This window comes from Parambassis ranga, chromosome 1 (assembly GCF_900634625.1).
Source record: "Parambassis ranga chromosome 1, fParRan2.1, whole genome shotgun sequence".
Lineage (NCBI taxonomy): Eukaryota > Metazoa > Chordata > Actinopteri > Ambassidae > Parambassis > Parambassis ranga.
The window spans coordinates 4,864,649-4,884,438 of record NC_041022.1 but is presented as its reverse complement, the minus strand read 5'-3'; the positions used below and the strand labels follow the sequence as shown (position 1 = coordinate 4,884,438).

Sequence of the window (19,790 nt, the reverse complement as noted above, 5' to 3'; positions counted from 1 at the left end):
GAGCTGCTTCTTCCTGTTTGCATGACTCAGAGAGAGAGAGCCCGACCCTGAGAGGACCGAGCGCCTGGCTCCTCCTCCGGTTCGGGGCGGAGGTCTGACTCGCAGAAATCAGCGAGAGGAAAAGTTTGAGGAGTTTTCCACGCAGACCTGAAACTTTCTGGATCTTAGGCATCATGTCTGGCGTGGCATCAACTTTGGCCAAGAAGCGGGCCTTGGCTGCGGGCTTCGGAACCAACGCCAACGCGACGCCGTACCTCAACCAGAACTTCGCCGCGCTGCGGGCGCAGTGCCGCGCGGCAGGGAAGCTGTTCTGCGACCCGAGCTTCCCTGCCGCGCCCGAATCTCTGGGCTTCAACGAGCTGGGCGCAAGTTCCTACAAGACCCGCGGCGTCACCTGGAAGAGACCCACAGTAAGAACAGCAGACTGAAACCGAACCTGTGACCTCTGTCCTCCGGGATTAATCAATATATCTGAGTTTATCTGACAGGCTGGCTTGTTTAGAGTGAGTGGGTGCGGTTGGAGGGGCGGGGTTGACTGCTGTAGTGCGTATAGGTGGCGGCTACACAAACACACACACATAGATACACACACACATAGATACACACACACACACCACAAAACACACACACATAAAAATACGTATGCCACAAAACACACACACACACAGATACACACACACACACACACACATAGACACACACAGATACACACAGACACACAGACAGAGTAACACACTGATACACACCTACACACACAGATACACATGCAGACACACACACAGAGCGTTCAGTGTTCCTGTTACAGATCAGGTCTCCTCAGAACTAACTCTGTCCATAGAGAAACGACAAGTTCAGCATGGAAACACATATTTGATCTGTAGTTATATAGGCTAGATATAGTTATATATATATAGTTATACGTATATAGTTCAGTGTGTTCAGATGCAGGCCTGAATGAGGGCCTCCAGCCATACGTTTACCCTCCTCAGTGATGAATGTGGACACTTTGGATGTGGTGACATCTTGCTGTCTCGTGACGTGTCTTATGATGTCCTCTGTCCACCAGGAACTGGTCTCTAAACCAGAGTTCATCGTGGGCGGAGCCACCAGGACTGACATCTGTCAGGGAGCGCTGGGTGAGTGTTTCCTGGAGTCTGTTTATCTGCATTAAAATCTGGATGGACGTGATTGGATGCTCGCTGTGTTGTGGTGATGGGCGGTGGCGCCTGTGGCAGTCGGCCTTTTCTGGAACCTCCTGCAAACATTTTAAGCTGAGAAGTTAATGTGAAGCAGCTGAAACGGGTTCCTCAGTAACTGGAGGGCGCTGCTGTGCTGAGCGCTGATTGGCTGAGCAGGAAGCAGGAGAACAGGAAAAGGCCTGCCAGCTATTGTTATGGAGGCGAGAGACAAACACAAGTCAAACATTGGAGACAGGGTATGAGCTGTCAATGAGGACACACCCGAAACACACACACACACAGGTTGGTCTTTCTGCCTGCGTGAGGACATTTTGAACCTGCTTCTAGGCCTCAGAGAGTCCACCCTCAGCTGGGTCCTCAGTGAGGCAGACACACACACAGGGCTGCGGTGGATGAGTCAGGGCCTTCAGTCGACCTCACACTCGCTGCTTGTGTAACAGATTTGTTTTCACATGTAGAATCTTTTTTGTCGGTTGGCCCAGGAATTCAGTTCAGAGTGAGACCTCCTTTCAGCTCAGTGAATATTTGTGGTTTCGTTTCATGGGTTGAACTCAATTAAAGTAAAAAACATGTTAACTCCCAAAGAGAAGCTTCTGGTGTCAGCTCAGTTGTGTAGAATTAGGCTGAGGACACACTACAGGAGGTCAGCTGTGAGTCCCTGTCGGGTACAGCAGCGGTCTGCGCTGGTTGTGGACAGTTGGCACTGAACCCTGTCAGTGTGTGAGGGGACAGAGCTCTGTGGGGGGTCAGAAGAAAACCAGAAGTAGCGGGAATGTTAAAACATGATCGACTCCTCCGTTGATCCAAACCCGCTGTTTCTCTGTGTGTTTTGTCTGAGCAGACAGCTGCAGCAGCAGCAGCGACTGTCCTCAGTGTTACTTCTTCTTCTTCTTCGAGCATTAGCGCATTAGTGCCACCAGCTGGTGTGGTCTGATCCCTCATCAGGTTCATAATGGCTGCTGAGGACAGGCTGTCAGTGAGTCCTCCTAGTCCTTTCAGACTGCCGTGTGTCCCCAGCTTTAGAGATGCTGGGTGTTAAAAATCACAAAACTCTTTCTTGGTATAAGGTTGGTGGGTCACATACTTGTGTGCAGTAGGGTTAGGGTTAAACTGTTATTAAACACAAAAGAACCTGAAAGAAGGTAGGTACCACTCTGAGGCTGATGCAGCTATACATGATGAGCCCTGTAGGGGGCAGCAGCAAGGCCATCTGTGAGTTCTGGAGGAACTGACACTTCCTGTCTGTCCAGGTGACTGCTGGTTGTTGGCGGCCATTGCCTCTCTGACCCTGAATGAGTATGTGATGGCCAGAGTTGTTCCCACCGACCAGGGCTTTGGTGATGATTACGCCGGCATCTTTCACTTCCAGGTAACATGAACACACACATGAACTGCACGCAAGGAGAGAATAATAAAAAGAATCTCTAATTCTAAAGTAGGAAGAAGGCTGGTTAGACTTTCAAAGTAAAAGTCTGCTTTATGTTTCTGTCTCTGCAGTTCTGGCAGTTTGGTGAGTGGGTGGATGTGGTGATCGACGACAGGCTGCCAGTTAAAGATGGAGAGCTGATGTTCGTCCACTCAGCAGAGGGGCGGGAGTTCTGGAGCGCCCTACTGGAGAAGGCCTATGCCAAGTAAGTCCTGACCTGGTATTTGTGAGGACGACACACGCCTGCACAGATCAGGTCTTTGTGTTCTCACCTTTGAGTTACAGCGTCTGAACTCACCTCGGAGGTTGACATCGTGTTGGGAGGGTTGTTTCAAGCTGACATGTCTGCAGTAAGATTAGAGCATCATCTGCAAATAGAGAGATTTAGTAGTAACTCATCTGGCACTGATGAGCTGAGACACTCTGACATCGCTTCCACTGCCTCTGCTCTCTGTGAACGCTTTATGTGCCGAGGTTTTGTTCCTTATGTTCAGCCTTCTGTGTGCAGAGCCAACGGCTGCTACGAAGCACTGTCTGGCGGTTCCACCACAGAGGGCTTTGAGGATTTCACTGGAGGTATTGCTGAAAACTATGACCTGAAGCGCCCCCCTTCCAACTTGTTCCAGATTCTCAAGAAGGCCCTGGAAGCTGGAGCGCTGCTTGGCTGCTCCATCGACGTGAGTGTGACAGGACACCCCATTATATCCACAAACACAGTTACATCCAGACCCGTCATGAACCACCATCAAATCCACAGCTACGATGTTCATTTTATGTCCCTGTAGATCACGAGCGCTGCAGACTCTGAGGCTGTGACCAGTCAGAAGCTGGTCAAAGGCCACGCCTACTCACTGACCGGTGCAGTAGAGGTAACGTTAGCTGTTAGGGACTGAGAATGAGGCAGACAGGTGACGGAGCAGCAGCAGCATGATGGGCTGTGATTTGTTTGCAGGTGAACTACCGGGGTCGCCAGGAGAAGCTGGTGAGGATGAGGAACCCCTGGGGCAGGTGGAGTGGACTGGAGCCTGGAGTGACGGGTACCCAAACCGACTGACGTTCCAAAATGGAAATATTGAATGTGCTAAGAATGCCGTTGGCTGAAAGCCAAGTTTTTTTTCTTCCTACAGGTCATCTGAGTGGAAGTCGGTACAGGGAGACTGTCCTCATGCCAATGCAGAGGACGGAGAGTTCTGGTAGGAGTCTCTGCAGTAACAGCAGCCATGATTCCACCATAGACACTTACTGTAGTGAAGAGCTCCTCTCTGCTCTGTCTCTGCAGGATGTCCTTCACCGATTTCCTGCGCCACTACTCTCGTATCGAGGTGTGCACTCTGACCCCGGACACCATCGATGATGACTCTGTCAAACACTGGAGCGTCAGCAAATTCGATGGCACCTGGAGGAGAGGATCCACCGCTGGAGGTTGTCGTAATCACCCCTGTTAGTATGCTTCCATTTCCATTTGGCACATTTAGACTGTGTGACTGGTCCATGCTCCACGAGAACTTTGTTCTTATCGGAGAACTCTCAGAAGTTTTTTCTCGGTAGTGTGTGAGAACAATTGTGTGATTGGTCGGAATTTAGTAGACGTGATGAATGTGGAGAAGCCAAAAGCTTCTTCAGGTGCAGAACACACAGACAGAAGGAGGAAGTATAGCGACGATGGAAAGTTCAGATGAGCAGCCGGCAAACAGCTCCTGGAAGGAGAAACACGGCGCACAGAGGAGAGTGTCTGTCTAAAAGGTGGCGATAAAAATTAATCCCAGTATTGATCACGGCGTTACAGCGGCTGGACGCTTACATTAAACACCGGGAGACGGGATGTATTATTGCAGACAGTCATCCACACGTTCACAGAATGAAACTCACACAGACCAGAGGTCTGCTACAGGCAGCTACACTGATCTTCTATCTATTGTCATGCTGTGCGCCCTCTTCCCTGAACATTATCAGCTCATTAGGCCAGGTAACCATGACTGTGCGCACAATTTGCAATACAATTGCATGGTCAACCTTTTGTGTGTGACATGCGCTGCAGTGGGCGGGCCGTATGAGGAGTTCTGCACACACGCTTCTCGGGGAGTGTGATTACTCCATAAAGAAACTAACATTGTTCCTGTTCTTGCCACCTGGGGGAGGGAGAAGAGAGTTCTCTGTTCTCGAGGAGTGTGGAACAAGCTGTGTGCTGACTGTGTGAGGACTGTGTGACGACTGTGTGAGGACTGACATGTGGTTTCTCTGCAGACACGTTCTGGACGAACCCTCAGTTTGTGATTAAGCTTGAGGAGGAAGACGACGACCCCGATGACGGTGAGGTGGGCTGCAGCTTTGTGCTGGGTCTGATCCAGAAAAACCGCAGGAGGCTGCGCAAACAAGGGGAAGACATGCACACCATTGGGTTCGCCATCTATGAGGTCAGAAGAGATGACTGTGTTTCAGATCAGATTAACATGTAAAGCTCTGACTTACTGAAGAACAGGAAGTGGTGATGATCCAGTGTCTCACTGTCTTCTTCCTCCTTTTTTTCAGCTTCCAAAGCAGGTGAGTGGGGGTGTGTGTGAGACCCTGCATATACTGTATATGAGACCATGAAGATGTGACATTGATGCCCCCCCCCTCCTCACACAGTTCCATGGGCAGAGGGAGGTGCACCTGGATAAGAATTTCTTCCTGACACATGCTCAGACAGCGAGGTCAGAAACCTTCATCAACCTGCGTGAGGTCAGCAACCGCTTCAAACTGCCTCCCGGCGAGTACCTGATTATCCCGTCCACCTTCGACCCGCACCTCAACGGGGACTTCTGCATCCGGGTTTTCTCTGAGAAGCAGACAGAGACCAAGTAAGTAGTGTGTTTGTGAGGACTAGGCCGGTCCACAGAGCCTCTCTGTGGTCTGTGAATGGAGCTTTCAGACCTGCAGAGGAAGTGGCTGCGATCCCAAGTCCACACTTGTGCTTTTCCCTCTCAGTCTGTCCTGCAGCCCTCAGACTGGTACATGAGTATAGATGCAGTGTAGATACAAGTGGGACACACTACTGTCACAGCGGGTTTGAACTTTGACCCTCTGGGTCAGATTATTTAAACATTTTAGGTTAGATGATGCACTTATTTGACATCTTTTCAGGATTGTGTGTAGAAAAGCTTGAAGACTGAAAGCGACCTGATGGAGTGGAACATCCTGGTACTTTCACAGTGTGGAGGTGTGGGTGAGCTGAAGTTTAATGATGTATGACTCTTCCCCCCCAGACCCTGTGACGACCCGGTCAACGCTGAACTTGATGATGTGAGTAACTCCTGATGTATGAGGTTGTACGGCTGCTGTTTGTTTGATGATCATTTCCTCCGCTCCTGGATCCTCTGACTGAAGGGACTGAAAGTTGTTCTTCATGTGAACTCACTGTTCACACTGAACAAACCAAAATCCATGTCCCACAGTAACAAGGCCTGCAGGGCCCTCGGATACAGGGACAGCAGGGGAAGTGCAGTGTTTACAGTAGACAGGCGCCAGGGCGTGAATTCACCTGCAGTCACGCCTGACGAGATTCCAGGTACAGGCTGCTGTCGGAGGAGCAGCCGTTCTGGAACCGGTTTTTTCCGTTTACAGGAGCAGCCGCCCATAATTACTGATCTGGATGATCCACTTAAGAACGCAAAAACCCTCTGGACAAAGAGCGAGCGCCCAGCTGTCCCTCAAAGAGGCCACGCCCCCTCTTTAGCTGTACTCCTCCATGTAATTAGTAAACGTGTAAGGTTTTAGCATAGAGGTGTGGCGGGCTGACGGACAGGACTGCAGTTGGATCACATGATGATGGAATTATGAACACGTCTGTTCAGTGAAGGCTGCTGTTGATGGTTGTGATGGTGTCTCTATCCAGGAAACTGTGTCTGAAGCGGAGGTAGACTCAGGATTCAGAGGACTCTTCTCTAAACTCGCCGGACCTGTAAGTTTGTGTTTGGTGACATCACAGAGCAGACGTGGCGTTGACTGTCAGCTGACTGGCGGTTTGTGTTCCAGGACATGGAGATCTCTGCAGTGGAGCTGAGGACCATCATGAACAAGATTGTGTCCAAACGTGAGCTGAAGCATCAACATGCTGCACAGCTGCAGCTGCAGCGTTGACTTCCTGTCTTCTTCTTTTTTCTACAGGAACTGACATCAAAACTGACGGCTTCAGCATGGAGACCTGCAGGATTATGGTCAACCTCATGGACGTATCCTTTAAAGCTCTTCCTGTGCAGCGGCTTGTTAACAGTAAATCAGTAAGAGGTTGTCATGTAATGCAGGAAGTGTCATGTGGTCAGTGATCTTTAACCCGTGGTCAACAGGACAGCGGGAACGGGAAGCTCGGCCTCGGAGAGTTCGCCACACTGTGGAAGAAGGTGCAACGATATCTGGTGAGATGTGACCTTTGACCCCTAAATCCAAAAATGTTATTGATTGATTGATACTCAGTCACGAGTCTTCTTTCTGTGTGTACAGTCACTGTACAAGAAGAACGACACCGATGACTCCGGGACGATGAGCACCCCTGAGATGAGAGTCGCCTTCAAAGACGCAGGTTGGTTTATATTGAAGGTTTATTACAGAAACAGAAAGACAAGCTGTGGGGTGGAGCCTGTGCTCCACCAGGAAGTAGAAAGCACGGCGAGCTGCACCGCACAGAGCTGCACGTCTGTCAGCTGCTGGACGGAGGCGTCCACAACTCTGTCTCTGAGCCATGTCTCTGTGAGGACAAAGGCGCAGCGGTCTCTGAACTCCCACTGCCGAGTCCAGATAGGAGACATTTATTCAGGGAGGAGACATCAGAGCGCAGGATGGAGCGGCCGGCCGAGCACGGAGCCTCCTCTTCCTCACACAGAAACATCAGCAGCGTGGAGGACTAGAAGCCTGGTCCCTGATCCAGCAGAGAGCACGGAGCTGATCCAGCAGACCATCATACGGGCTGCTGCTGGAGGCTTCTGGACCAGAGACACCTCTGAGTCTTCCTCTCTGGATGAACTGAGGACAGACTGACTCACTGCTCCACCTAGTGGCTCACAGTGGTTTCTTTAAGATTATTTGGTACAGATGCTACAGACTGAACACTGAGCTGATCCCAGTCTGTCTCCTGCTCCGTGCTCACTGCTGAAGATGAAGGGTGAAATATTTGAAACTGAAGTGGGGAAGGGCAGGACATGAGTCAGGGTGCTTCCCACTGAGTCACAGCTGGAAGTGACTCATGTCATCATAGGAACTTCTTCTCCTGCAGTATTTCTCTTGCTGTCCTAACATTCATGCTTCTTTCTTTCTGCTGCTGTCTGGAGTTTCTTCCAGTAAAGTGACGGAGATGGTACGTTACTGCACTCGTTCATTATACTGTTAGCAGTACGAGTATCTAAAGTTCGCTCATTGACATTTCATTTCTCCGACACACACACACTGATGTTCTGCACAGTGATCCTGAAGCTAGCTGTTTAGCTTAGCATTAACTGTCCCCAGCTATGATAACTATGCATCGAGCTAATTCAGTACCTGAGTGTTAGCATTAGTTAGCCCATTAGCTTTAGCATCACTCTGTGTAAGAACTACTTTATTTATCTCTGTAGGGGAAGTCCATGCTCATATAAATACTGATAAATATGACATTTTCAGTTTTTTAAACCCTGATGTCCTCAGCTGTATCCATCTTAGCATGTTGGTGCTGTGCTTCACTAACTCTGCCGTCCTTCTCCAGGCTTCACTCTGAATAACACCATCTACCAGCTGCTGGTGGCTCGGTACTCCGAGCCGGACATGACCATCGACTTCGACAACTTCGTGGGCTGTGTGATGAGGCTGGAGATGATGTTCCGTGAGTCACTTTTCTGGCTAACAGGCTAACATCTGAAAGTGAGCCTGACATGTCGTCTTGTCTTCCTCCTCAGGGATCTTTAAGAAGCTGGACCCTCACAACAGCGGCTCGATCGAGCTCGACTTCAACCAGGTGAGAACAGAAAGCAGGTCCGTCTCATGAAGGAGGTTCAGCAAACTCGGAGTTTAAACGTGAACTCTGATTTACTCTGAGGTTTCAGTCAACACTTAGAGATGAACTGAGTGAAGCACCTTGACTATAAAAAGCTATCATCAATGGAGCCCGGTACCATGATTCACCATGGCAACAGATGCTGAAACAAAGACCCCGCCTACTTTCCTCTACTTTTCACCACAGTGACGGCCTCAGGTTTACGGTCCTCCCTGAGAAAATACTCAGAGTTTCACTGAACCTGCTTCATGAAACGGGCTGCTCTGTCAGCAGGATTTAACCCCATGATGCTCAGTAACCCGCTGTTCTGTCTCCCTGCAGTGGTTAAATTTCGCCATGATCTAAGGCGGAGCCTCAGCCGGACCGCAGCCTGCCCACCTTATTTTCCTGTTTACAGCTGCCTCTTCTCCGCCACTCACAGATAACGTCTTTATGTGATGCTTATATATGAATATATATATATATATATACCTGTATGTTTTATTCTCTGCAGTTACTGTCGGTCAGTAAATCTGTTCACAAACAGGCTGTGTGTGTGTTATTTATAGAAGGAACCGTCTGAATAAATCCTGCAGGCAGAGGGAAAGTGTTCGCCTGTTAGCCTAACTCCATCAAAAATAAGACATCTAGAACAGAACAACAGCTACAACAACCACAGCTGTGGCATCACACAGTTCAAGACACAAAGACGTCAATGATGCTCAGTCCCCTCAATATGGAGCATCAAGAACTTAAGAGCTTTAACCCTTCCAGCACCAATTAAAGAGTCCATCCATCAACTACAAACAAACTACAGGAGAACTAACGCTCAGTCCCAAGTCTGGAGCAGCGCTCCGCCTGCAGCACAGACCAACAGGCCTGTCCACAGCACTGTCCTCACAGACAGTCTGAACCAGGCCCCCCGCAGTGAGCACCACTCCCCCGCCCTCGTTTGTATAATCTGGGCTTTGCTGCTCTGTGCTGCAGGTTTGTCTCTGAGGGGTTTTCAGGTGTTAGGTCTGCAGGCCTGTGGATCTTGGCTGGGCCCTGAGGGCCTGCTGAGGATCTGAAAGGAGCTCTGTTAACCTGTGTGTCTAACAAGCTCATCCCCCCCAGCAGCAGCTCATGTGTGAGGGCCTTCATATAAGACCTCCATCCGTGGTCTTATATGTGGAGCTGCAGCTCCTCCAGACAGCCGAGCCTGCTCCTGCTTCAGAGCCGCTCGCCTCCTCTCAGCCAGCAGCTAATGCCCGGCTGCAGCACTCTGACCTTCATCCACACTGAGGCTGCTCAGCCTGGATCTGAAAGCCCTGTTCACATTCACAAAGGACACATTAAGTCCTTTAATGTGAACTTCAGAGTGACTTCTTCAACATCATGAATATGTAATGAGCTGCCTCAGTTTGTGATAAAGTTTTTCTTTCATACCTTCCTCCGTGAGTTTGAGCGCCCTCCTTTGGACACCGTCTGCAGGTGCAGCGTCCCCGGCTCTGTCCTCCATCATGTCCAAACGCTCCGCACGCTCGGAGTCCATCCAACCGGTCTGATGAACAGCGAGGCGCGTTCACGGCGGCGCGCTCACCGGGCCATCCGGTCAATCCGGTCAATCGTCACACATCAAACCACGAAGACGCCACCGAGGCTGCGTGAAACTCACACGGTCAGAAAGCGTGTCACACACACACACACACACACCTGTGTGTCTCACCTGACCTGAATAATTTAGGCTCCACCCATAAATGAGGAGAACGGTATCATCTGTTATAATCACATGTTTTAACTTGACTTGACAAACAGGAAGAAATGCAAGAAGCAAATTATTCTTCTCACTTCTCATGTTGAGGATCCGTGAACCTGCAGCTGAAAACACCCGCATCATATCCAAGCCGCCGCAAACAGCTGCAGGCAGCATGTAACACACACAGGGCGGAAGCTGCGGGGACACGCCCCCTGGGTTGCCCGGTGGCCCCGCCCCTGGCCCCTCGGGACGGGCGGGGCTCGGTGCTGCAGCACAGCCTCCTCAGCAGCAGCGGCAGCAGCATCATCTAGAACCAGGAGCGCCTCACGGATCCAGCAGGGAGACCCGGTGCCCCGGAGACCCGACAAACTACACGTACCGTCTGCACGTAAGTCCAATCAGCTGATTAAACAGTTTTCACATCTTTGCAGCAGTTCTGGTGACGTCACGAGCACGGTAGAAGGACAGGAAGTAAAGACAGGAGCCGCAGCGGGGTGTTTGTGCTGTTTTCAGTTTGCTGTGGGACTGATGCACAAAGTGGACCTTTCAGACCGGCTGGTCATCACAGGGAGGCTGCGTGCGCAGGACCTCCTCTGTGACGTCATAGCTTCAGGTTGATGCTTCGATGTTGGCAATGGAGAAGAGGACACAGAGAGAGAGAGAGAGAGAGAGAGAAAGACAGACACACACAGACACAGAGAGAGAGAGAGAGAGACAGACACACACACAGAGAAACAGACAGACACAGCTGCTGCTCTGTTTAGCTGCTGCTCAGAATCAGAACAGGACCCTAACTACAGTAAACCAGGATCGGGTTTTGGTGCTGGTTCAGGTGTATTTGAGTTTCCAGTGAACTAACAGGTCTTCTTCTCTTCAACCCATCCCTGTCCCTGTGGTCCTGTTTGGATCAGTCTGGTTCCTCTGACTGGTCACGAGGTGTGTCTTTGTGGGTCAGGATGTTTGGAGGCGTGTCACGGAGGATCCAGAAGGACCGGGACCGAGCTGCAGGGCTGGGCTTGTTCCAGCAAGCGGTGTGCTACCTGAACCAGGACTACCAAGTTCTGAAGGAGGAGTGTCTGCTACATGGAGGCCTGTTCAAGGACCCGATGTTCCCAGCAGAACCGGCCTCCCTGGGTTTTAAAGAACTCGGACCATTCACTGCTAAAACCAGAGGAGTAGAATGGAAGAGACCGACGGTGAGAACCAAAACTCTGCAGGAAACACACAGGGCCGAGGCTAACAGGGCTAAAGCTAATAAGTGAAGAAGGGCGGGCAGTACCAGGGTCCACACAGCTTTGTGTATTTTGAGGCAGTTTCATTATTCATGTGTCATCTAGAGTGTCAAGAGAGTAGTGCTTGAACAGAGGAGTGTCTCTGATTGGCTGTTTTTCAGGAGCTGACATCTAACCCTGAGTTCATTGTGGGTGGGGCCACCAGGACGGACATCTGTCAGGGCGCCCTGGGTGAGTACGCAGTCACGTGACCTCTCTCACTCTGCATCTGTCTGTGGTTTAAAGGGAACTTCCCCAACAACTGCTGCTAGGAGACCAGCTGCAGTTTGTGTTCACGTTATTAGAACGTCCCAGCATGCACTGCAGGGGCTCAACCTATCAGATTGTGTGCATGAGTTATCAGTGGCAGCTCTCCAGGAAATGACACAGAAACCTGCAGCTTTCCAGGAAACACACAGACGATCAGCTGAGCTGATGTTTATTCTGCAGTTTCCTGAAGACAACAACCTGAAGGCAGCACTCTGACCTGTATTGATCACTTTATTGATCACTAAAAAGAGGCCCCCATTAGTCAGAGACATTAGCAGCCTAATATGCAGCAGCTGATGTTTTAGTTGACGTGTTAGTGTTTAGCTTAGCATTAGCATGTCCCCACAGACCATCAACCTATTAGAGTCAACGTAAACATTTTTACTGCATCGTCCAATCAGAGTGGTCTGACCTGAGTGCTGACAGGAATCTGTCTGAGAAATCGACGTGTTTACGATCAGGATGCCTGATGTCGTCCACTCACATCATGTCATTAAAGAGCAAAACCCAGCGGTCAGCTGCACACGAATCAAACTCCCTTCACAGGACCATCAGTTTATGGACGAACTCTGTAGGAGGAAAGACTGCAGTCAGCTGATGTGAACATGTTAAAGCAGGCGAAGACACGTCAAGGGTTCAGTTTAAGGCTGAAGTAAGAAGTAATTTAACATGTGAGGCAGCTGATCAATGTCTGATCGGAAGGTGATCAAAGTGTCCTCCAATGAGTTAACATGGTGTTTGATGTTAAAGCAGGTAAAGTGTCAGACGAAGAGATTTGAAGGTAGTTAGAAGTTTCAGGTCACGTGTCTGATGTGATGAAGACTGTGTCATGTGACCGCTCTTTCCCAGGGGACTGCTGGCTGCTGGCTGCCATCGGGTCTCTGACTCTAAACGAGCAGCTGTTGCACCGCGTCGTTCCTCACGGTCAGAGCTTCAAGCACCAGTATGCTGGCATCTTCCATTTCCAGGTGAGACTCCACCTGTCCGGAGGCCACGCCCACTCAGCTGTGTGATGTTCACAGTGTCTGTCTCTGCAGTTCTGGCAATTCGGAGAGTGGGTGGATGTGGTGATTGATGACCGGCTGCCTGTCAAAGATGGAGAGCTGCTGTTCGTCCACTCAGCTGAAGGCAGTGAGTTCTGGAGCGCCCTGCTGGAGAAAGCCTACGCCAAGTACGACCCGCCTGCACCCACCCCCACCTGGCCACATTCACACACATCCACCTACTGTGTTCATTAACATTTCTTCTGATGTGTTTTTGTGTGTTTTGAGGTTGAACGGTTCTTATGAGGCGTTGTCTGGTGGCAGCACCACTGAAGGTTTTGAGGACTTTACAGGAGGTGTGTCGGAGATGTACGAGCTGAAGAAAGCTCCCAGAGACCTGTATCGTATCATCAGCAAAGCTCTGGAGAGAGAGTCACTGCTGGGCTGCTCCATCGACGTCAGTACACCTCAGCTGATTTACACTGCAGCTTTATGTCGAAGTAATCATGAAAATAAACGGTCTCCTCCACCCTCAGATCTCCAGCGCCTTCGACATGGAGGCAGTCACCTTTAAAAAGCTGGTCAAAGGCCACGCCTACTCAGTGACTGGCCTCAGACAGGTGAGCTCAGCACGTCAAATCATCAGTGCAGGTTTGGAACAAAATGGCCGACCGTATTTGTCCTGCAGGTGGAGCACCGCGGCCAGAAGGAGAAACTGATCCGAATCCGTAACCCCTGGGGTCAGGTGGAGTGGACAGGAGCCTGGAGTGACAGGTGACTCTCCTGCTAGTAGTTTTAACTATGATATGAGTGATTATCATAGTGACTGATGATGAGTGATGACATGGATGACCATGTGGATGACATCATTTCAGCTCCTCTGAGTGGAACGACATTGACTCTGCTGAGAAGGATGAGATGCTGTGTAAGATGGAGGACGGAGAGTTCTGGTAGGTTCATAGTGAGGGGCTACATCTGAGAGTCATCAGAGGAGTCGGATAAAAGAGTTTGTGTGTGTGTGTGTGTCAGGATGTCTTTCCAGGAGTTCCTGCGTCAGTTCTCCCGGTTGGAGATCTGTAATCTGACTCCAGACGTGCTCAGTCAGGACTCCACCAGCTTCTGGACTACTATGACATTCGAGGGCACCTGGAGGAGGGGCAGCACCGCGGGGGGCTGCAGGAACCACCCCAGTGAGAGGGGGGGGGGTGAAGTTGTGTCTTTTTGAAGTGCACCTGGAGGTTGTGTTTACTTTTAATGAGCTAGAGTTAGCATGGTGCGCTAAGTAAGACAGAGATAAACATGTGTGTCTGGAAGAGGCTGCTGAGGTCTATGTGTATCCCATCATGCCTCTGGCTGTCCCTGCAGACACCTTCTGGATCAACCCTCAGTATAAGATTTCCCTGCTGGAGGAGGATGATGATCCTGAGGACGACGAGGCTGCCTGCAGCTTCCTGGTTGCTCTGATGCAGAAAGACCGCCGTCGCTACCGCCGCCAAGGCCAGGACATGCACACCATCGGCTTCGCCATCTATGAGGTCAGAGGTCATGATGGCACAATACACACACTGCATCCACAGAACCCAATCACCCCATCCCTATAACCAACTTCTCTGACTGTAACCATGGCAACGCCTCAGATACGTCTCGTGATCTTCATCAGGTTGAGTTTGTTTCTCTTTGGTTTGATTTTGACAGATTCCTGAGGAGGTGAGTCATCTACAGGTCAAACCACTTCTCCCCATTTTTATTTTGAAAAGACTGACCCCATGCGTCTGGCAGTTCCGAGGCTGTCCCAGTGTCCACATGAAGAAGGAATTCTTCCTGCGCCACTCATCCTGTGCTCGCTCCGAGACCTTTATCAACCTGCGCGAGGTCAGCGCTAGGCTCCGCCTCCCACCCGGCGAGTACCTGATCGTCCCGTCCACCTTTGAACCCTCAAAGGAGGCTGACTTTGTCCTGAGGGTGTTCACAGAGAAGCAGTCTGAGACCACGTGAGTCCAACAGGAAGTCCCGTTTTATTCTGTGAGCTCAGTCTGTCCTTCTGGAGGTGAACATGTGTTTTTCTGTGCAGGGAGATGGACGACAGTGTGGTAGCAAACTTTGATGAAGAGGTAAACAAACCTTCAACTCAACTTCTTGTCCTCATGAACAATCGGCTCACGATTCCAAACAAATAAACAATAAACAAGACATACCTCTCTGCTGAGGTGACTTCCTGTTCTTCTTCTCTGCAGGAGGAAGTGTTGGAGAGCGACATTGACGACTCCTTCAGATCCATGTTCGCCCAGCTGTCCGGAGACGTGAGTTCAGCTCTCAGTGCATTTTCCAGCTGATCTTGTGTTGAAGCGCAGAACGTTCAAATCACACTTAACCATGTTCCTGTGGACAGGACATGGAGATCTCAGTGCGCGAGCTCAGGACCATCCTCAACAGAGTCGTGTCCAAACGTGAGTTTCTAGAATTCCTCACTGAGAAAAGCTGGTCACGTGTCACTTCCTGCCAGCACAGACTCTGAGGTCACCTGACCTCTTCCATCCTTTTTGTGATTCTTCTTCTGTGGGTGCAGACAGAGACCTGCAGACAGATGGATTCAGCATGGAGTCATGCAGAGCCATGGTCTGCCTCATGGATGTATCCTCCTCACCCTGCTGTCCAATAGGGATGCAGGATCTGCTCAGGTGGTTCTTTAGAATGTATCCTCCACAGTTAAAACACATGGACCTTGACCTAGGCCTCAGAAAGATGGCAGCGCTCGGCTCGGCCTGCTCGAGTTTCAGATTCTGTGGAACAAGATCAGAAAATGGCTGGTAAGCAAAATGGCAGCGGCTGTGATCAGGTGACACTCTGAGGTGGGGCCACATGTGGACACCTGGCTGACTGTGAGCAGCTCAAACATGTCTGTACTGTTTTAATCATTCAGCTGACAGCGTTTCAATAATTCAGGGTTTGTTCCTGGAAACGTGCCCCCCTTTTAACGAGGAACACGTTTCCATGGAAACAAGGTGTGTCCTCACAGCAGGGGGCGCTGCTGATCTGATGAGTGTGTTCTGGTGTCGACAGGGAATCTTCAGAGAGTTTGACCTGGATAAATCTGGCTGCATGAACTCCTACGAAATGCGCCTGGCTTTGGAAAATGGCGGTAATGGCAGCGCTGTGAGAGAGTGTCTTCTGAGCATGCTCAGTGTGTTGTTGCTGATCCACACTCTGCTCTGTCCTCAGGGTTCAGGCTGAACAACAGGCTGTATCAGATGCTGATCGCTCGATACGCTGACAACGAGATCATTGATTTTGACAACTTCACCTGCTGCCTGGTCAAACTGGAGGCCATGTTCAGTACGTCAGCACGCCACGCTTGATCAGCTCCATACTGACATCATCATGTGCTCACCTCTGTATGTGTGTCTGTGTGTGTGTTGCTCAGGGGCCTTCCAGGAGCTGGACAGAGACGGGACAGGAAGCGTAGAGATGAACATCATTGAGGTACCAAATTGTTTCCATTATATGATGTCAGAGAGTCTGTAGGCCAGAGGCCAGAGGTCAATCCGAAGCACTCTGATATCAAGGAGGCTTCCAGAACCTCTGTCATCATGCTAACACTCAGTGGGATGATAGTTAGTTTTGTCTGTGCATTGACGCTTTGATCTCTAGACTAACCAGCAGGTGGCGGGATGTGTGTTTCTCTCTGCAGTGGCTGTGTTTGACCATGTGTGGCTGAAACACCTGAACTCCTCTCAAAGTGCCTCCAGCAGGAACACCAGCCGATGGCCGGACTGTGCGTGTGGCGGGCTCATGTCACACTGTTCGCTCTGCATGCGCTCCATACTGAACCATACAGGACCCGTTCTAACTAAGCTGCATCATTTACACGGCAGATGGAGTCATATCTGTTATTATTCATCAAGATTAGAATCTGTATCCTTAACTGAACTCTTTCTGTTCACATGTAGCTCGTCTGTGTTTTTTCAGCACTTCACTATAATCTCTTCCTGTAACCTTAGCAGACAGGGGGCGCTGCAAATCCTCTGTGTCTGTATTTATTAAGACTCAGCTGATGCCTGTCGCCTCCGCCTCCTCCTCCTCCCACAGGCTGCAGGTCTGTGAAGGCCTCAGCAGGTGGAGGCGTTCAGGTTCAGCTCCATATTTAAACTCATTAAAATTATTAAATGAATCTCTACGGTGTGTCACTGTGCTGAGCACTCACCACACAGCAAAGGGCCAGACCCCTGGGCCGTATTCACAAAGACCCTCAGCATTAAGAGCAGGAAACCTTTAAGAGGAGGACTTTAAGAGTCCCCTAAACAGAGAGGAGAGCCGTCCTCCAGACTCTGAATGACAGTGAGCTGTTAGAAATCTGCAGATCAGATGGAGCAGCATGGTGTTTGTGGCCTCACCCTTGACTGAAGACACACTTAACCAGGAGGAAGGACGAATGTAACCTTTGTCTTCTTACACAACGTTCATCTCCAAACTCACCATAGTAACGAGGCCTGATCAAAACCACACGGTCTGTTCAGCGTGGCACCACACAGCCTCCAACTGATTACTGCACACCTGCACCTGACCTGAATAACTGTGGCTCCACCCAAAGACGACCAAAACATCCAGACAACAACACATTTTAACATCATTTAACAATTTGCATTTAAACACATGAAGTATACATCTGAAATTATAGCAACAAAGGTTTATTATTATTATTATTATACAAAGGTTTGGACAGCTGACAGAATTCAGTCAAAGCACAACAGATACATTTTATCGATATATTACTGAACAAACACGGTGCTTACGTCTCGTTGCTGTGACGTCACAGCTGCTTACAGTTCTTACAGTCTCTTATGTTAGTGTCTGTCAGTTCCGGTTCGGGGGATCCCGTGTGGCCCGTCCCTCCAGTGGTCCCAGCAGCACGGCCTGGGCCTCTAACAGGGTGGTGTCGGTTTTGGCTCCCAGAAAGCGGGCAGTCAGTTCCAGGTCCTGGAGCCGCAGACGGACCTTGGTGCCCCGCTGCAGATTCTCCCCTCCGGTCGCCGGACGCCGGCACACACAGTGGAACTTCCCGCCGAAGTCAATGTACAGGTCGTCCTGGACCACGTGGAAGATCTTTCCGACCACCACCTTGTCCTTGGCCGGACCCATCTGGATCAGCGGGGACCTGCGGAGCAGCGACGCGAAGCTCTGGTCCTGATCGGACGTAGAAACCCTCGGGCCGGGAGTGGACGCCTCCACTTCTCGCCGGAGCTCCGACTGCTGGTCGAAGGCGGCAGCGAAGCCAGAGCGCGGTTTGTCCGGGACGGACTGCTCACTGCCGGAGTCCGAACTAAACGAGCTTCTGCCGAGCCTGCAGGAGGACAACCGGACCACACGTCGGAGGCCAGACACGACACTACACAAGGCCGCCATATTGCCCCACAATGTCGGAAACGGACGTGCTCTCGTTTCCTGTGACGTAGAAGCACGGCGCCGCCTGGCGGCAGCTTCTCCGTCCTCCTGGGGGAAATAAACAGATCAGTTCTGTTCAATAAACAGCTAGAATTCACAATAACATGTTTACAAACAGGTTGTTCCATGATTATGGTCATATCTACTGTGTCCTCCTCACCGGTACGTTGACGAAATAACCGCATGTTTAACATTTTAACATTTTTAAACCTTTTTATTTATTGTGTTAGTGTCAGTATCATTTATCTTATAATTTCTCTAGCTTGACTTCACCAGCTGCTGAGATTTAACCACAAACTACAAATTAATGAAACTTGAAAGTATTTCCTCAAAACCTAAAAGATTAGTGGCAAATGATCGCCTAAGTGACTTAAAATAAAACTTCAGGTTTCATGTAAATCAACATTTTAAAATGTGCTTGTATGTAATTAGATAGGTGCTACATAACATTACCAGTGTATCAGTTGTTCTTTTTAGGTTTTTCAGTTCTACCCATGTAAAGTGCCTATTATCTCCTAATAAACACAGAATATAAACTTGCATTTCCTGAAGAAAATGCAAGTTTGGTTGCCACAGCAAGTTTGTTTTTACCAAAAAACAAACTCTGTCATGCATCCATGACAACCTGAACCTGAGCAGTCTACTCAGAGGAGATTTTGGATGCATGGCAACCATGCATACATGAGCAACCATGCATCCAAGGCAACCTGAACCTATGAGCCGCCATTTGAAAACGGAGCTGAAAGTAGCATCAGTCTGTCACCGTGGTAACAGAAGAAGAGACCTCAAAAGTCTCTAGTCATTTGAATATTTGCAATTATTATTGACTGTTTGTCCTGAATGAGCTGAATCTTTTGATGTTTGAATGGTTTGAATCGGCCCATGCATTCTGAAGATATGCTGAGCCAAAGAACGTACAGAAAAATAATAATAATAATAATAATAAAGAAAAGAAGAACAAGAGTTTGGTTGCTGGGCAACCAAACTAATTATGGAGTCTCAATTATTAAGTTCCATGCTGGCCCTGGCAGACCGTGGCCCCTGAGTGACTGGTTCCTGCCTCTTTATAAAACCGTGTTTATTGTATATATATGGAACAAAGGAACAATATACTTAGGTGGCGATGAGGCCATTCCTCAGAGATTTGACTCTGTGCAACTCTAGGACTTGCAGCAAGTCCTAGAGTCCTGTAATACTGAAACCTCAACATGGTAAATAAGACACCTTCTGATAGGAGTGAGCAGACTCTTTAAATCTTATGTTCAGTCCATGTCCCACTGCACAGAGTCAAGTCTCTGAGGAATGGCCTCATCGCCACCTAAGTATATTGTTCCTTTGTTTAGCTCATACGCTTGTGTAACGTTTGCAGGATTCTCTGAGCAGAACATTATCTCTCTCTGTCTGTCTGCATCGTGGTGCGAGACTAAACATGCTTCTGCATACAACCTGCTATCAGAGAGCGTCTGTACAATTGAAGTCCTCCA

At 49.7% G+C, this 19,790-nt stretch overlaps 3 protein-coding genes and 1 long non-coding RNA gene across 5 annotated transcripts; 2 read left to right on the top strand and 2 right to left on the bottom strand.

The window, feature by feature from the left end:
• The first annotated feature begins 63 nt into the window (after positions 1-63).
• On the top strand, positions 64-9,152 carry LOC114436620 (calpain-2 catalytic subunit-like). The gene is given in 22 exon segments (XM_028406976.1): positions 64-410; positions 1,067-1,136; positions 2,450-2,568; positions 2,697-2,830; positions 3,134-3,302; positions 3,411-3,494; positions 3,578-3,629; positions 3,632-3,662; positions 3,753-3,818; positions 3,905-4,065; positions 4,870-5,039; positions 5,155-5,166; positions 5,254-5,465; positions 5,871-5,907; positions 6,500-6,565; positions 6,640-6,697; positions 6,772-6,836; positions 6,951-7,019; positions 7,105-7,183; positions 8,339-8,455; positions 8,529-8,587; positions 8,948-9,152. Coding segments are annotated over 22 exon segments (2,091 nt in total). The 5' UTR covers positions 64-173; the 3' UTR covers positions 8,972-9,152.
• Positions 4,031-18,433, bottom strand: LOC114436625 (uncharacterized). The gene is made up of 3 exons (XR_003670698.1): positions 18,423-18,433; positions 10,301-10,308; positions 4,031-4,109 (listed from the first exon to the last, which is right to left on the bottom strand). It is a non-coding gene; the product is annotated as an uncharacterized LOC114436625 (long non-coding RNA).
• LOC114436610 (calpain-1 catalytic subunit-like) lies at positions 10,636-16,943 on the top strand. 2 transcript variants are annotated; one of them, XM_028406953.1, is made up of 22 exons: positions 10,636-10,731; positions 11,255-11,539; positions 11,737-11,806; positions 12,734-12,852; positions 12,922-13,055; positions 13,156-13,324; positions 13,404-13,487; positions 13,556-13,641; positions 13,743-13,817; positions 13,897-14,057; positions 14,233-14,402; positions 14,563-14,574; positions 14,647-14,858; positions 14,939-14,978; positions 15,102-15,167; positions 15,257-15,314; positions 15,434-15,498; positions 15,606-15,674; positions 15,928-16,006; positions 16,087-16,200; positions 16,289-16,347; positions 16,556-16,943. In XM_028406953.1, the coding sequence occupies exons 2-22, from the start codon at positions 11,300-11,302 to the stop codon at positions 16,580-16,582; spliced, it is 2,109 nt and encodes a 702-aa protein (XP_028262754.1). In that variant the 5' UTR covers positions 10,636-10,731; positions 11,255-11,299; the 3' UTR covers positions 16,583-16,943. The 2 variants fall into 2 exon arrangements, with proteins under 2 accessions (XP_028262754.1, XP_028262763.1); XM_028406962.1 differs by lacking the exons at positions 10,636-10,731; positions 11,255-11,539; positions 11,737-11,806 and adding an exon at positions 12,544-12,637.
• mrps28 (mitochondrial ribosomal protein S28) lies at positions 17,537-18,298 on the bottom strand. Its single transcript, XM_028406991.1, has one exon. It carries the CDS (start codon positions 18,265-18,267, stop codon positions 17,719-17,721), a length of 549 nt encoding a protein of 182 aa, XP_028262792.1. The 5' UTR covers positions 18,268-18,298; the 3' UTR covers positions 17,537-17,718.
• Positions 18,434-19,790: the final 1,357 nt, after the last annotated feature.

Bases quoted from the DNA above. Each gene is read 5' to 3' on its own strand.
- LOC114436610 (XM_028406953.1), top strand. From the start codon at position 11,300: ATGTTTGGAGGCGTGTCACGGAGGATCCAGAAGGACCGGGACCGAGCT. The intron at 13,488-13,555 runs GTGAGCTCAGCA...TTTGTCCTGCAG, and splicing joins CAGTGACTGGCCTCAGACAG to GTGGAGCACCGCGGCCAGAA. The intron at 14,058-14,232 runs GTGAGAGGGGGG...CTGTCCCTGCAG, and splicing joins GGGCTGCAGGAACCACCCCA to ACACCTTCTGGATCAACCCT.
- mrps28 (XM_028406991.1), bottom strand. From the start codon at position 18,267: ATGGCGGCCTTGTGTAGTGTCGTGTCTGGCCTCCGACGTGTGGTCCGG.